Here is a 16966-nt window from a genome sequence, read left to right as displayed (position 1 = left end):
CCCTCTCTGCACTAGGGCTATGAGCCACGGCTCCTAGAGATGAGCACACCCAGAAACACATGGGACATGCTGCTGAATTTGGTAGCTTAAGACAGAGAGACCTCAAAACCACCTGCAAAGAGTGAAGGAGCTGTCAAAACAGAGAGGCTGGCTGCACAGACACCAGCAAGACAGACACCAGCATTAAGGACAGGCCCCTTCCGTGATGGTGGTTTACAAGGTGCCCATCTCTCTTGACCTAGGACTGCCAAGAGAAGGAAGCTATTGCCTGAGCCAAAGGCCATCCATGTGACCCAGAAAACCTGCATTGGTAGAGGATGTGTTTCAAATAAAAATCCTCCCTAGCTTCTCTGTTACATATAACAAGCAATTCATTGACACATGGTGACAGGTATCAATGGCTAGCAGCAACACACCAAGGTGCGAGTTCTCCCATTTCCCTGCCTTGCTCCAGCTCTCCAAAACAATAATGGTTGATGCTCAGGAGCCCTTTGCTTGCAAGAAAAAAAATCAAACATTGCTAAAGCCAGCCAGCCACTCACACAGCTCCTGGGGAGTCTCTTTCCACCCTTTCAAATTATCTGGGAGCCCGGGGCTGGGCATCCCTGCTTCCCGTCACAGAAGGTGCCACCTCAGCACACGGTACAATGAGAGCACGGGGCACCGCATGCTGCCCACAACCGATAAGCACGTCCCATACGCATTCCTGTGATTTCTCATCCTCTTCACACTGTGTAAAGAGTGGTGAGTTTCCCAATGACATTCCCCATTAAAGGCTGAGAGGTTTCGAGTGTTGCTCTCAGAGCTCACTGTCCCCAGGTCAAGCATGGCCAGACTTGGCCTTTCAGGAAGGTGCCAAGGGAAGCAGCCTGGGATGACCCCAGGGCTTGCCCGCCAGCTCCTGGTGTTACAGTGAGTCCTAAAAGCCAGCATCCCACATGTGACAGCAGCAGTGGGCTCCTCCACAGTTCCTTCCCTGCCTGCGGAAATGTTTTCCAAATCACTTCTCGAGCAATCACACCCTGCCTCCCCAAAATGTTGCAATGGCACGGGAGCCCCCACACTCTGCAGGAGGTCAAGCAGGAATGCAGGAATATCAATGACTGACATCAGAAAAGATCTGGTTTGTACAAACACACTTTGAAAAAAAAGCAAAAAGGGGTTTTTTAGGGCTCAGATGTTGTGCAGACAAATGACATTGGACACACAGCCAAACAGCATCCGCAGAGATCACATGCGCAGAGTGAGAGCGGTGTTGGTCAGAGAGGGATGAAGGTGAATTCAGTTGACTGTTCTTCCAGTTAATCCCCATTTCAGCCCTACCAGCTGACCTGGACCTTACATTTCTTTAGATTGACCCACAGAATGTGAGTAAATGGAGCTGACCTAAACCTTACATTTCTTTACACTAATCCACACGATAACAGTAAGTGGGATACATTCAGTTTTGCAGTTTAACCCTGAAAAAGGAAGAGGACAGCGGAGGTCCCCCATTTGATTAGTTTCTTATTAAATGTTTGCAGTCTATTCTTGTTGGAGCAAAATGTTTCACACGTGGAGGGAGATGTTCAGCTGGCAAGGGATGCCCACCCAGCAGTGACACCAGGCATGGGCACTTCCATCTTGACCACATCTTAAAAGAGAGACGCTAGCGCAGTGCCATCTCTTTTTTATTCTGGCCATAAGGTCTCCCTGGGCTATGCAGCAGCTCTGTAGGCAGGAGACCTCAAGGTGCCTGAAACCAGGTTTGTTGGCTGCTAAGAAGAAGCGATGGGCTCCCAGTGGCACACACGGCATGATGACACTTGCATACCTCTCTGTTTTCTAGCCCTCAGACGGTTTTTAGCTCCCTGTCCCTGGGGAAAAGGGACACTCACAGTCTCATAACCCTAACAGAAAAGGGTTTGGACTTAGAGACTTTACCAGGTTCAGCTCATCCCAAACCACCCTCTCAGGCTCTGCAGTCCTGACAGCACATACAGCTGCTGCCTGGCTCTCACCATGAGCTCCCCACCTGCTGTCCACTGGGACCACTAATGAAGCAACCGGCAAAGTGAGGTTGCACCACAGTGACCTGAGCTGACACTGCACCCTCTATCACCAAAATAAGCCTAAAAATGCTGCTAGAGGTACGCTCCTCCTCCTCCTCCAGCCTGGGGACCGGAGCAGGATTGACCTGTGGGGCAGCTGTCCCAGAGACAGAGCTGCATTTCCTCCACCGCTGAATGGCTCACGGCCACATAAGCACTTAGCAACAAACAAGGGATTATTTTTAACCTCCACATCTTATATGGTCCTTTTGTCTCCCCCCTTCAGGTCCTTCTTCACTAGACAGTGCTCAGATGCCAACTTTTTACACAATCTAAATTAAAAAGAAAAAAAAAATAAATCCCCAAATCAAAAGCCTAAAGATAACAAGACTTGACATGACTTAAAAGAAAACATTGCAGATGTGGTTTAGGCTCTGTTCCCTATTCTCTTTTGGCCACAAACCACTCTCTTCCCTTCTGGCAGGGGCTAAATTTACTTAATGCCACCCCCCACTCCTTGGCACCACCAAAGGCAGCGGGCACAGGCAAGCTCCCCTTCCTCCCCAAACCACACTCAGCCCATAACCTGCACCTCAGGGGTTAGTAAATCAAATACTACCCATTTCTTTCTTAACAGCAGCTTCTGGAAAAACTTACACACTAGGAAAGAAGAGAATTAAGACAAGAAAAAAAAAAAAGTTAAAGCTGGATGACCTTTATCCTCACATCTGAGCCTTCAGATGCACACCAGCATCCTCCATCCAGGCACTACCACTGGGTAGGTGAATAATAACTGCAAAAGTAAGTATGGAAAAAAGTCTATTTCATAAGATGTGTCCATGGGCACAGTGATTTGTATGGTAACAGACTCCACTAGAAACTCCAAGGAGCAGATACCAGCAGTGCCATCAAACCTGAGCACTGCTCTAAAAGAGCAGGATTCTATTGCACAACCAGAAACTGCCACACCGGCACTGAAGCCATCAGTCCCACATCATCCCACAGACCTCCTGCAAACACAGTGGTGCTAAACGCAGTTATAGTGCCTGGGACAGGGAATGCCAAAAACAAATTGCAGAAGCAGGATTGAGATTTCTAGTTTGAGGCTGTGTTAAAACAAACAGAAAAGCCTCATCTCACTGGATCTTAGCACAGGCTAAAACCTCACAGTGCTTCCCCATTTTATAAAACCAAGAAAGGGAAGCATTCAGACACAAATATTGAGGACTTGTACATCCTCAGCAGTTTTTGAAGTGGTTTCTGCAGGGCAGCTGGAGCCGCATCGCACGTCAGCTTGGCTATTCTCTGTGAAGTAAGCCACGGATTATCAATGAGCTGTCACTTCCCAAATCCCATTTCAGAAGTGATTCTGGCACTTGTGGGTATTTGCAAGTTTGACACCTGATGCTTTATTGCTGACCCAAGCTTTTTGTGCCCCTGAAAGCCCTGTATCAGCAAGCAAGGCCAGACTCCCGGTTTCTGTGCTCCGAGGCATCACCATCTCACCATGCTTTAGCCAGCTACAATCTTTAGTCATCTTAACCAGTTAAGATACTCGCACATGCTAAGAGCTAGAGAAAAGTTGCAGGGTTTGATTTACAATTGCAAAGCATTCACAACTCTGATTTATTGCCTAATTCTAAAAAAAATGGAGAAGCCACAAAAGACCTGACCTGACCAAGCTGCACCAACATCAGCAATCGCTGTGTCGCTTGGGCAGTATGGATTTTTGGGATGAGATCCTTTGTATTTAGGGGGAGAAACGTTTTCCAGCATGGTGAGTGCTCTTTACTTATGCCTAGGTAGCAATGTTCCTGTGCACAACTACAGTCCTTGGCTGAAGAGTGCACAAATGCCATCTACACAGGGAGCCAGGTAACAGTGGCGATGGTTAAGGGGAAATTTCTCTAGAAGCACTGAAGTAAAGATGATGCTGTCCTACTCTGCATAGCCCCCTTTGAGAAAAAATAGGTCTGCAGCACTGAAGCTAATGAAGCTTGGCCTCCAGCGAGCCAGTCTCTCTTCATTAGAGGCAAACAAGTGATGCCCTCACTGGGGCCTCTCCTCCCTCTTGCCACCTCTTTTTATGGGACCTTCAGGAATGCAATTAGCACTGAGATGTTTCCTCCTTTGTCAAACTGCCTGGCAGGCAGCCAAGGGGTTCAAAAAGCTGCCGAGCCACAAAGCCAGCTGCCCCTTCCTGAGCCTGGCTACTGACAGGAGGACTCTCTTCTTCTGTCCCACAGACACCCACATCTCAGAGTAGAGGCCAGAGTGATGTACTGAAGGTCTTGGTGCAACAGGACAACTTCTCTGTCTAGATAAAAACTGGTAGCAAAGCATTCGATGGTTTGGGAAGTGACTGCCTGCTTTCTCAGAGTATGATACAGTGGATAACCCAGCTACATCTTTTTTGGAGGAACAGAGCACTGCTGCAAGCCATCCCCAATGACCCCTCCAGAAGTTCAATTAATGGTTTGAAATAGCTGCTCCAGAGCTGTTAACTGGACTCAGGGAGCAGCAGAACAAATGCCACTTACTAGTAACCAAGTAGCATCGACTAAGAGTTGGATGCAATGTGAATCAACATTTACGAGGTGTTATAAATGACTCCTTTTCCCAACCACCTCATAGATGCAGGAGGCATGTTAAACCTCCCACTGACAGGAATTAAACTCTTGCTTCTCCTTTAGATTATCTCCCACCTAAAATACGCTTTTCCACTTCATGGAGGGCTACAAAAGGACAGGAGTCATATGCAGCACTGCCTGCAGTCATCGCTCATCTCAAACACTGGCAAAAGAGGTGCCAATATTTACAAATGAACCCAGGAATGAAAATGCTTTTGTTGGCCAAAGGACTGAGTACCAAGAGACAAGAAGCTCATAGTTCATTTCAAACTATTTCAACCTGCTGTGGCTTTCACTGCGAATACAAGATGCCTGAATGCAATCTGCCAGCCGGCCCTGTGTCATGGTAGCGACTCGATGGGAACAGTGTCACTCCGTATCATAAAAGGAAGAAATGCCCAGGCTGGTTGGTGATGGGCTCATGCTGCCTCTGACCTGAGGCATGCAAAAAGCACAGCCACATACATGCAAAGTACATGCATGTGTGGATTTTTACTCAGCTTCAAAAACTGTGCTTTCCTCCTGGTGTTCCCCAGACGTTGGGTTGGGTTGGACCGTCTGCTCTGTTCAGGATGGCCACTCAGAGATTCATGATACTATCTTATTCAAAAGCTTGGGCAGGTGTAAATGCATTTAACAGGCGACACCACAGCCCATGTGCTAAAACTGAGGTTGGGTTCCTTTGGGGTGAAAACACTGTTCAAAATACAGTCATCAGAAATGCACTGAGAAGCATTAAGTTCCTTCTACACTGGCAGAAGGTTAATGCAGTATAAACAAAGCCCTTGACAGCAGTGATGAGTTCCCCTCACAGGTCCAAGCCAAGCAACTCCCAAGCAAGGACTGAGACAACAATGATCTGCAGCAAAATGACAGCTCCCCACATGCTGCTTTTTTGGTTTCTGCATTTGCTAAAAGCTGTTGGTCTCCCCTTGCCATGGGATTCAGCCTGCAAGGATGGTGGGCACCGGCATGCCAGGACTTTTCAGGGGCAGACATTGTGCCCAGGAGAAGACATAGGGAGGGAAGGGTATCATTTCTCCCCCTTGCAGGAACAAAAGCAGTGACTGGACCCCACATGATCGCCCTGGAGGTCACCCTGCACCCAAGGCATGGTCCAAATACACCCCTGGCTGCCAAATCTACATGTGCTGCCAGACATTCAGTGCTGAACTAAACACATGGTCTTTTTCAAGAAGACCCCATCCGCAGAGAGGAGAGAGCACACATCTGCTGAAAGCCACCAGAGATTCTTGTGTAGCAGAGGGCTGTTTTTAGGGGCAGCTTTGGGCACAGCCCCACTGCGGAAGCTCAGACACTTCTGTCAGGCTGGTAAAGCCCCAAGCCTCTTGGGCTGACAAACCACCTCAAAACATTATGTCATTGGCACAGTGCTTGTTACAGCTCAGATTTAGCATCATAACTACTGGAATTTCTTTTTTTTTTTTTTTTTTTTTTTTTAAAAGAAATTTAGGAATTCTTTTAAAAAGAAATTCCAGCCAACAAACCAACAGCAATAGAAATACCAGTGGCACAGGGAGACCCAACGCACACAGCTATGCCAGACTCCATCCAGAATCCATCCCACCCCTGGAGCAGAGAGGCCACGTGGCCCCAGCCTACCCTTTGTTTTCCTTCATAGCTATAAAAAGGACTTTTAAACGACTTTGAACAACTCTGGCAAACCACAAACCAGTTACGCCGCCCTTCCCAGCACCAGAAGCCCTCCGCAGGGATAGAAGAAAGCAGGTGCAACAGAAGAAACACAACTTGCTTTCCTGTGGGGCATCAGAGCTCTGGCTCTCCTGATGAAAAGGAAATAGGAGCAAAGGGATGTCCTTCACTTGCAGTACCAACCACTATACCAGTAGCTTCCAACCTCTCTTTATAGCACCGCTACCCTGCTTGCTATTAAATATACTCCTTTTGGGTGGAATGAAACTATTAAAGCAGTATGGTCATATGGAGACCCCCCCAGGCAGTACTGCTCTGAATTACTTCACAGTTTAGGTTATTTTTCCCCCCATCTACTTTCAAATACCTTTTTCCTACTTCCTCACCCCTCTTTCTGGTCCTGCATCAGCAGGGACTCTCGCAGCTCTCCCAGTCCAGGGCAGTCACTGTGGGAGGTGGTACCGGCTTTTCTTACCACTCTGCAGCGGGGAGCCCCAGGGCAATGCAAAAAACCCAGTTATCATCTGCCCCGTCTTCAGCAGTGCCAAAACATCACTGGCCAGGCTACAGGAAAATGAGCATGAACATCCTCTACCCACCCAACAATATGACTATCCCAAACATCCAGAAATCTGCAACCAAAAGGTGCCCCATCACTTATTGCCCAGCTCAGAAATACACAGGGCAAGATAAAGAGCAGGGGGAAAAAAACACCACTTCCCTGGAGAAAACGTTAAAAATAGCTACTTTGCGAGCTTACACATGTTTTGGAAATTTTGTCCAAGATTTTCAGTTATGGAAATATTTTACTTGCTTGAAAGCAGACAACTTTTTGCCCAGCTCCGACTTAGAGAATTATGTCTGAGAGCTAATCCAGGCAATTACGTACAAGGTAAATTATGTGACCTTGGACTGAGAAGGAATTAAAGCCATTTTAGCAAACACAGCTAAATAACTCCTCTACCTTTGCTTAAGCAAAGCTGACTGGCTACATCTTTCCCAATGAACGACTTGTTTTCCCAGTGCACAGAAAAGTCTATACGTAAAATACCTCTAGGAATTTAACACAGATTTTCTCTACTAAGTAACAGACTGAAACAACTTTTCCTTTCACTGCGTTGCACCAGGGGACTACTTCAAATGCTTCATCTTTAAAAAAATTGTTCCTTCCTACACAGGGCAGGCTGGCACTCATAGAAGAAATCCAACCTAAGACACCAAAAAACTTCAAGGGATTCAAGCCTGTACTGGTTTAGTCTTCCCTAGGGTTGTACTTCAGCATGCATGAGATGTTTGTGGTTATGTCAAAATAACAACACCAAAGCCAAGACTCTGCTTATCTCTGTGGGACATGGGCAAAGGACAAGTCTTCAGAAAGCCTTTCACTCTAATGCTGGAAACTCAGTTCCAATGGAGATAATGCACTCTTGCTCATTAGTGTGGATGCACATAAACATCTCCCTCCTTTCTCCCATAAGGTAAATAAAGGGAGCACAGATCCCTCAAGAAACAGGGCAGATTTCGGCAGGTGAGGCAGGCACAGCCCCTCGCACACCCTTCATGCACCAGCCCAGCAGCCTTCCCCATGCCGGGGCGGTTTCCCCATCCCCGCAAAGCAGAGGGCATGAGTGAGGAAAGGCTCCTACCTGAGCAGAGGACTCCCTTGTACCTGGCGCAGGAGAAGTCATCACACTCGCAGAAGGGCCCATAGATGTTCCCAAACTCGCTCTCGTAGCAGAGGCACTGGTTGCAGCTGCACTCCCCTCTCCCGCTGCAGAGGGGCTTGCCCTCCGCCTCCCGGCACATGGCCTGGTGCACGTCCCCGCTGGCACCCTCCTCGCACTCACACCTGGCCCCCAGGTAGCCGGCATCGCACTCGCACAGCCCACAGGCGTAGGTCCCGTTGCCGCTGCACTTGCCGCTGGCCGGCGCGGCGTGGCTGGTGCAGCCGCAGAGGCAGTTGTAGGTCACCGCCACCTCCAGCGTGTCCCGAAAGCCGGCGGGCTTGATGGTGAAAGTGTGGGAGGTGTCCTCAGCGGGGCAGCTCCGTGCCTCCACCGCCACCTCGAAGGAAACCTGAGGGTGTGGGTTGAGATGTAAGTTAGCACACATGGCCCTAGAATGCCCCTCAAGATTGTCCTGGGGAGAAAGGAAGGAGGGAAGGGCAAATGTCCCAGGGAAAAGCCATGGAGCATTCCCTGGAGCATGGTCATGCTCAACACACTGAACTTCACTCCCAGGTGTGCAAAAGGCCCCAAAACAATTCTGCTCTATCGCTCCATCCCTGGCAGTGTTCAAGGCGAGGCTGGACAGGGCCTTGAGCAACCTGGTCTAGTGGAAGGTGTCCCTGCCCATGGCAGGGAGTTAGAACTAGATGATCTTAAGGTCCTTTCCAACCCAAACCATTCTGTGATTCTATGATTCTACAACTGAACATCTAGAGAGAGCATCTGAAGCTCAATGCACCGACATTTGCTAGTCCCACAAGTTATATGGCAACCTTAACATTTAAAAACTGTTCACTGTTAGCCATTAGCAGTAATTTTGCCCATCAGGGACTGTTGGTTTCTGTAAAGCAGGAAGGTACCTACCTATTTCCATGAAATAAACAGAGCAAAACTCTAGCAAATAACCCAGTTTTCATGCTATTGAAATAATAAACTCTGTTGGAACCAAGCACTATCAAGGACATAGCACAAGGGCCCAAGGTGCCTACAAGATCACAGATTTAGAAGGTTTTATGGGAATCCTTATCTGCACATGGAGATATGCATCAGTCACACAGTTCCAAGCTTTCAGCATGCTGCTAACAGGCCATTTTTGATGGATGCTTCTATTAAGACTGGCATCAGAAGGGTTATACTTCATTATATGGTCACACATCACCCCCCTACTCATTTTCTGTTGCTACAATCCAGTATCAAGGATTTTCTCCTTAGGAAAACCCAGCGCATCCTATGGCCAGTTGCTTGGCCCCTGATTTAATCCTGCTGTTTTGCAGGCAGCGCTGCCTGGACCTGTTGGTTAGCAAAGAGGATTAATCTTAGTCCAAGGAAACGAGCTCCTTTCCTTGGCATCAGGAGGGAATGATTTTTCTCTTGAGACATTTAGAGTGACATGCAGCTCTCACTGCCTGCGCCATCCCACCGTGCAGACAGCAGCACCACAGCCACCCCAGCCAGGAGAGCTGCACCCCCAGGAAACCTCGCCTGACCTCCCATTCCCAAGGCCTGAAGCAATTCGCCAAAGAGCTCAAATCACAGACATCAGAAAGCAAGCCAAGGGAATCCGGGTAATCTTGCTCCCTTTCACCCATTGCCCCTGGACTAAACCCTGGGAAATTACGACCCAGTGCTAGCATTATCCTCTTTGGGGAAACTTTCTTAGCAGGAGTCAAATCTTGGTCCATGTGGAAGCAATGGGGCAGAGAGCAGCTGAACAAAAGAGGATGGAGGAACGGGACCCCCATGATCCTATGGCACATCTGCCTGCGCAGGCACCTTGATACTCAGGTGCACCTAAAATGGGAGAGGTACCAGTGCCAGCTCCCTGCTGCACCCACTGCCAAACCCCTTTATGGACCAGCAGGAGTGACCACCCTGCTTGTGCCAAAGGTGGGAACCCAGGATCAAACATCAGATTAACTCTGCTACCTTGAGGACTCGCTATGATATGGGAACAAGTAGCTACAGGGATTGCTTTTACCTGCCCATCATCCATTAGAGATCCAGTAAAGTCAGCTAAAAAAGCAGAGGCCACCTCCCTTTTTAACACTTCACTTGATCCTTATTTGGCAGGGGAAAAATCCAGCTACTGTTGACTCTTTCAAACTATTTTTATATGCCTCAGTGCTTAGAGCTCTGGTATGTTTGCAGAGTCACTCTTCTCAAATAAGGCAATCAGGCTGCTAACAAACCCACACCCACATCCTCACAGACAGAAAAAGCCTGGAGAAGGGGAGAGAGTTCCCCACTATCTGAGCCTTCCTACCCTGTCCTGCAGTCCAGCAAGTCATTTATCTATGTTTATATACAAAGCAAACAAAACAAGCAAAGCTTAGCTTCTTTGATTTCTTATAAAAAAATCACAGGATGGATTATGCTGTGTATATGCTTAAACTTAAGGGGCAAACTGTATTTTTAGTCTGTGCCACTATCCAGTAACCCTAGGAAGTGAACACGAGAGGAGGGCTGATGCCTTTCTGAGTACCCTGTCTTTTTTTGCAATACCTCCAAAGTTAACCATGACCTCTTCACACCAGGAAAGACAAGTTTAGATTAGAACCACGGAATCATAGAATCATTTAGGTTGGAAAAAGCCCTTAAGATCACGGAGTCTAACCATTAACCTATCACTGCCAAGTCCACCACTAAACTCTGCCTTTAAGTGCCACATCTACATCTTTCAAATACTTTCAGGGATGGTGACTCAGCCGCTTCCCTGGGCAGCCTGTTCAGATTCTTTGTAACCATTTCAGTGAAGAAATTTTTCCTAATATCCAATCTAAACCTGCCCTGCTGCAACTTGAGGCCACTTCCTCTTGTCCTGTCACTTGTCGCAAAAGACTAACCACCTCTCTCCATTCTCCTTTCAGGTAGTTGTAGAGAGCGATAAGGTCTCCCCTGAGCCTCCTTTTCTCCAGGCTAAACACCCTCAGTTCCCTCAGCCATTCCTCATAAGACTCGTGCTCCAGACTCTCCACCAGCTCCATTGCCCTTCTCTGGACCCCCTCCAGCAACTCAACATCTCTCTTGTATGAGTGAGGGGCCCAGAACTGAACACAGTATTTGAAGTGCAGCCACACCAGTGCCGAGCACAGGAAGATGATCACTTCCCTGGCCCTGCTGGCCACACTATTTCTGACACAAGCCAGGATTCTCAAACAATAACAAGAAAACCTTGAATATTTAATGGCCCAGGAAAAGACCAGCAGACCATGGCAATAAAAATGTCACATCACAGTGTGATGTGAATACATGGGATCACAAGGGAAAAAAAAAAGCTCTCTTTCTTGACTATTGTGTCCTGCTGGCTGACCAAGACCTTTTGGCTCAGGGTGCTATAGACAAGACATGCGTGTTCCCTCTTTCCTCACAGCTGACCATGGGCTGATCTACCCCCCAGAACCACTTCTAGCAGAGCCACTCTCCATGGGTTTCTCTATTAACATGGCACAAGGAGAGCAGAGGAAGATGAGCAAAGCTGCATTTCATTGCCCAGGATCACTCATCAAGAGAGGTGAGCAGCTGCACAGAGGGTGAAACAGTCTCTCTGGGGGACAGACTGAAAGGCACACTCACCGTATCTCCTATTTTGAGATCCCCACACTTCCTGAGCCCAGGATAGGACAACCCATCCTGGCACGTGGCGGTGAAGGTCAAGCCAATGTCCTCAGGGCTATCCCAGACTGTGAGCTCTACCTTGGACCGAATACTCTAGAAACACAACAGGAAAGCAAACTGTCAGGTTCCCAAAGGTGGGTGGGTTTCTTCTGCTTTAGTCTCTTCTTCTGATGTTTCCGGAGAGTGGCTAGGACATCTCTACACCTATATGAAAATAAAAATCACCTCTGCACACACATTGACTTTTGGGTTGGGTACAAATGGAGCATCTCTGAGCTAACGGTCAGAGCCTCATGCCCACATCTGCACCTCCTCCTCCCCATAAACCAGCCCCTCAGTGAAGTGCAAAGCCTGATTCTCCACTGGCAGTCTTTCCGTGACACGTCATACAGCACAAAGAAGCTGTAAAATTGCACTAACTCTGTCCTGCTTTCTTGATTTCATCCAACTCGTCAGAAAAATGTATTTTTCTTCTCAGGAGAAAATGCCAAACAAAAAGTACCCTTTCAGATGCATCAGCTTAAACACCACCTTGGTGGGGGGGAGAGGGAGAAGTCTCTTTTTTTGCAAAACTTTTCAAAGTGAAAAACGTTTTCCATCAAGCAAGGTTTTGGTATGTTCCTACCCCCTTTCTTCTGCTTCTCATTCCTCCACCCTGCTGCACACACAGACTTTTAAAGTCAAACCAAAATGAAGTTTCTAAGTATTAACTCAGAATGACATTGTTTTGTTTAGTTCTTCCAATGGCTGGAACTGATTTTTTTTTAAGAGTGGTGTCCAAAACCGACAAAGGTTTGCAAAATGGAGCTTTTGGTGCACATTTATTTTCCAAAGCCAGCTTGCAGCTCCATCCTTCTCCCCCTTGTCCCCAGCCCTCACCAAAGTGGCCAGATTAAGGAAAAGTGCTAGTTAAGACCTCTTGCCAGTCCATGTGATAACAAACCCAGGGTTCACATGCCAGCAAAGAGCTAATGCTTTTGGAAAGAGAAAGGAAACAGGTGAGTTTTAGCTAGGTGAATCTAAACAGCCCTTGAGGGAAGAAAGGAGTAATTTCTCATCTCTCTGCTGTAATGGAGGAGCCATCATGGGGTGGCAATTTGGACCATACAGAACACCCATTGCCTGTGGTCTGAATGCTGTGCATGCCTGTAAAGCTGAGCATATTGCTCTGCCCAAAATTATCCCATAGGAATTAGCTGTCACACTGATGCACTCTCCCAGCTTCTTGCCCAGAGCATTCTAATATAGGCAGAAGACAGGACAGCAGGCCAGGGTTTTTTTCTCAGTGAGGGCAGAGAAAAAAGCAGTCCTCCGTTTTCTGCAGGATGAGGGACAGATGACACGAAGAAGAAGAGATGGGGGGAAAGGGATCTCGGGCTAACACAAGCCTTGGGCAAGTCTGATGTATGCACTGGTGGAGGGAAGCAAATGAGATTGGACCAGACGGCCAAAGCACTAAAGGGGAGAGGCTGAGCCCAGGAAGGGAGAGGCTGAGCCCAGGAAGGGAGAGGCTGAGCCCAGGCCTAGAGCACCAGCGACTGCCACCCCACAGGAGAATCATAGAATCATACAATGGTTTGGGTTGAGAATTGTAGAATTGTTTTGGTTGAAAAGAAGATGGTCCCCATCATATATGGAAAGTTTCTCCAGGCTCAGCTTCCTTTCCGTAAGGAATATAAAAAGGTTCACTCCCACTTGAGAAACGGAAATTTTAGCTTTCTCTCTCGGTGAGAATTCTCTCCTCCACTTCAGGAAGAAAGCAAAGCTACCGAGATGAGACAGACTTGGTGGGCACCAGGCTGCCCACAGCACAGGCAGGAGCTGCCAGCTCCCAGCAGCATGCCCAGGGGTCCAGCCCACACCCACCCAGCTGAACAGGCAAGCAACCAGCCCCAGTCTCAGCAGCAGCAGGTCATCTCACGCAGCTCCTTCTGTGGGGCACTTTGGCCTCAACATCCTAGTGGTTTGCCACCAGCTGCACCAGAAAGCTCATAAACAAAGATAAGGAGGGAGCAGAAGTGGGGGCATCAGATACCCACTGGTTTCCATCAGGTTATATCTATCTGCAAAGGCTCAAGGGGTGATGAAATGGAGGTACAGATACATGTAACAGCTGGAAAACTGATGCAAAGTTAGGTTTTCATGCAGTGGCCTTGAGACCAGATGCAAAATCAATGTGGAGTGAATGTTCACTTTTTTCTCCCCAGCCAAGCATCTTTGCCACAGAATCCTCCTTCCTTAAGGGGACAAACAGGGACAACTGGGCTTTTGTTTTGCAGTATCTCCAGGGCCTCATTAGCAGCGTTAGATGCTTATTGCCTTTCCTCAGAGGGTGGGGCTTTGGGAAGCACTCTTCCCAAGGGCACAAACAAATGCTGCTTTAACTGCAGCAAGATGTGGGGGAAGGAAAGATGAACATTACAGGTCATGCAAAGCACAGCACAATCCTACATAACTCTGGATGTGTAAACTCCACCAAAGAAGTCCTTCCTTACTCCCTTCCTAATGAGCATAGTACCAAGAAGAGCTTGCAGCCTTCGAAAACTGAAGAACTCTATCTGAAGGCTGACACATTATGGGGTCAGATCTCCATGCCCAGCACCAAAACAGCAATATCCTTCCAGAAGCATTAAGAATTTATGGGAGAAATCAACAGAAATGTTGACAACTAACTACCCCAAAAAATGTGCAATTTAGCTGCTTCCAATTGAGCTGCTCCACTACTCTTCATGGAGATGGACAACGTGAGGTCAGCAGTACAACTGCAGGTCCTTTGCTGTCCTCCATAGGACCCATTCCAGCAGAGTGGGCTGCACTGGCAATGCCACATAGGCAGGGCTTGGTTAGGACACAAGAGAGATGGTGATGGTCATGGGGTGCTGAGGACCAGTTTGTGCTGCATGGAGACCAACACAAGAATGTGACCTTAGCTGGAGCCTGGTCACATCCCCAGGAGGCCTCTTAACATCAGATAGCAAAGAAATAATCTATTTTACCTATTGGTAGGGTGCTCAGAGAGAATTGTTTTAGATCGGGGCTGTATTTTGAGGGTAATTCTGCACACAAAAGATGTGGGGTGAAATCTCTGCTCCGCTGCAAGCTCCCTTGGGTATCTCCTCCTCCTTCTCCACCTCACACACCTTGTTTCCATCCCCAGGGTGGATGCCCCTGCTCCAGCAGTGTGCAAAGGACCGTGGAGGGAGGCGGCCAAGCCGGGTGGAGCATGCTGGGGAGACGCAAGCCAGCGGAACTCTTGGCACTTTGCACAACAGCAGCTGTGGTATTAAAATGCACTTACGTTGTAGGCCTTGACGATCAGCTCGATGATGTTCTTGGAGTCTTTGTGCAAAATCTCCACTGTTGTCCCAGGAATCAAGGCAGTGAAGTTCTTGGGGGACAAAAAAAAAATAAAAAAAAAACTGCAAAGATGCGGAGAGGGAACCAGAGGGTGAAGAGGGACCAACCCCATGCCAGGAACACCAGCCACACACCCTGCCCCATTGTCTAGTGGTGTACACAGTATGGGTTGGCTCCTGTTAACGTGGAGCTTTTGAAAGCAAAGCATTGCTGACACCGCATGTCAAACACTGAACAAAGTTCACAGCCACAGGACAGGGACTAACAGACGCGCGTCTGCTGCCAGAGGAGGCAAGACCCAGCAGCTGTGCACTCTGGAGAGCCGGCACCGCGGGCAGGGAGGTGCGGCTGTCCCGTCTCGCCTCAGACCTCGAGCATCTCCAGAGAGGGGGTGGAGAATGAGCTCAGCCCTCCCGCTCTCTGCGGGTGAGCAAGAGCATCTCGACCATAGCAACGTGGCTGCTTGTTGATTTAGCTCAAGCCTCGAGAGCATAGACAGAGGTTTCCAAAAGCAACCCTGCCTCAAACACCTCCCCTGCATCTGCGGAAGAGAGAAACCCCACAGGGCAGCGCCAGACACAGGCCAGCCCTTGCAGCTCACATCACCTCTTCCTTTCAGAGGGAAGAGCAGGAATGGTGAGGGAAGTTCAAATTGTATGTGGCATGCCGGGGCCCTGGATTCCGTGATGGAAAAACACAGCTGGGCAGAAACTCTGCACGCGATTAGGTAATGGGATTAAGTCACTGCAGAATGCGTTGAACAGGTCTCTGCTCTCTCGCATGCTGGATGGCTGGCAGCCATGCAAACATCAAGATTAAGCAGGAGTCTATTTTAGGTTTTCACATGCTCACTAGCATATATATGTGTTTGCTCTAAGAAGCTTTAGTGCTTTTTGCTGAAAGGACTAGCAGGGATGGACAGAGGGCTGAGCCTTGCCTGCCTGCATCTGCCTGCCCCTGCCAGCCCTGCGGGCAGCATGTGGCCATGCATGCACATATTTGCAGCTGTACACATCTGTGCTTGTGGCTGCATACACACATGCTTGCAGCTGCCTCTGCTCCACAGTGCCAGGCAGGAAGATGCATCCAAGAGGCATTTAAATTCCAACCCCAGCCCTGGCAGCTCGGTAGCACTTACCTTGTACAGGATGTAATGACTTTTTGTAACAGCGAAAATCAGGTGGATGTTGTTTTCAGCAAGTTTCTCCCCAAGAAGTGCCAGGGAAGGATAATCCTAGGTGCAAAAACAGGGCAGGAAAACTGATGGGTAACACAGAAACAAAGACTAATTTCATTGCTCTTCAACAGGAAAATTCATTCCAGACACATGGCATGTTTCACTGTGGGATGAAGTCCCTGATGTACCATCACGATCCCAACTAAAATAGCAGAAATTCTGTCATCTCTTAGATATTTCTTCAGTAGAATATATGACTTCACCCTTCAGTAGAATATATGACTGACAACACCATCAGCTGGATTTCTTTCTTTCCTCTTTCTGCTTTGCCATCAGCAGACTCACATGTGTAATAAACGGGCTGCTATCTCCAGAGATGCAAGGCAGGGAGATCTAGGACTGCAGTAAGCAGAGATGTATGATTTTTCTCCCGAAGTGGAAACATCCATTGCCTGCTCTTTATATACTGGAACCATAAAGAGATTACAATAAGCTCTTTAATTCTTCAGACTTCCCTGACAGGAAGGGTGGCAGGAAGATATTGCTCTAGCTACCCACAAGCAGCAAAGTAATGAACCAGGACTCAGTTTCAAGTGACCAGCTTGAGTTTAAAACCCCCAACTGCTTCTGGAGTGCCTTCCTCAGGAAAAAACACTTCATTTCCTTGCAGACGAGAGGGCTGATTGGCAGCCTCCAAGACTCAAACATGGGAACACTAAGGCAGCATCCCCATGCCAGCTTGGCAGTGTTAACTCC

General features: G+C 48.2%; 1 protein-coding gene across 1 annotated transcript in view; it reads right to left on the bottom strand.

The window, feature by feature from the left end:
- Positions 1–16966, bottom strand: part of ITGB5 (integrin subunit beta 5) — a 62427-nt gene that overhangs the window by 17070 nt on the left and 28391 nt on the right. Inside the window, exons 7-10 of the mRNA XM_030488264.1 lie at positions 16172–16267; positions 14975–15064; positions 11635–11769; positions 7981–8410 (exon numbers count right to left, since the gene is read on the bottom strand). Of these exons, the coding sequence (XP_030344124.1) occupies positions 7981–8410; positions 11635–11769; positions 14975–15064; positions 16172–16267 (751 nt within the window). The remainder of the gene's footprint in view (positions 1–7980; positions 8411–11634; positions 11770–14974; positions 15065–16171; positions 16268–16966) is intronic.

Source organism: Strigops habroptila, chromosome 5 (assembly GCF_004027225.2).
Source record: "Strigops habroptila isolate Jane chromosome 5, bStrHab1.2.pri, whole genome shotgun sequence".
In the NCBI taxonomy this organism is placed as follows: domain Eukaryota; kingdom Metazoa; phylum Chordata; class Aves; order Psittaciformes; family Psittacidae; genus Strigops; species Strigops habroptila.
The sequence above is the reverse complement of the archived record's forward strand: the minus strand, read 5'-3'. Positions and strand labels throughout refer to the sequence as shown.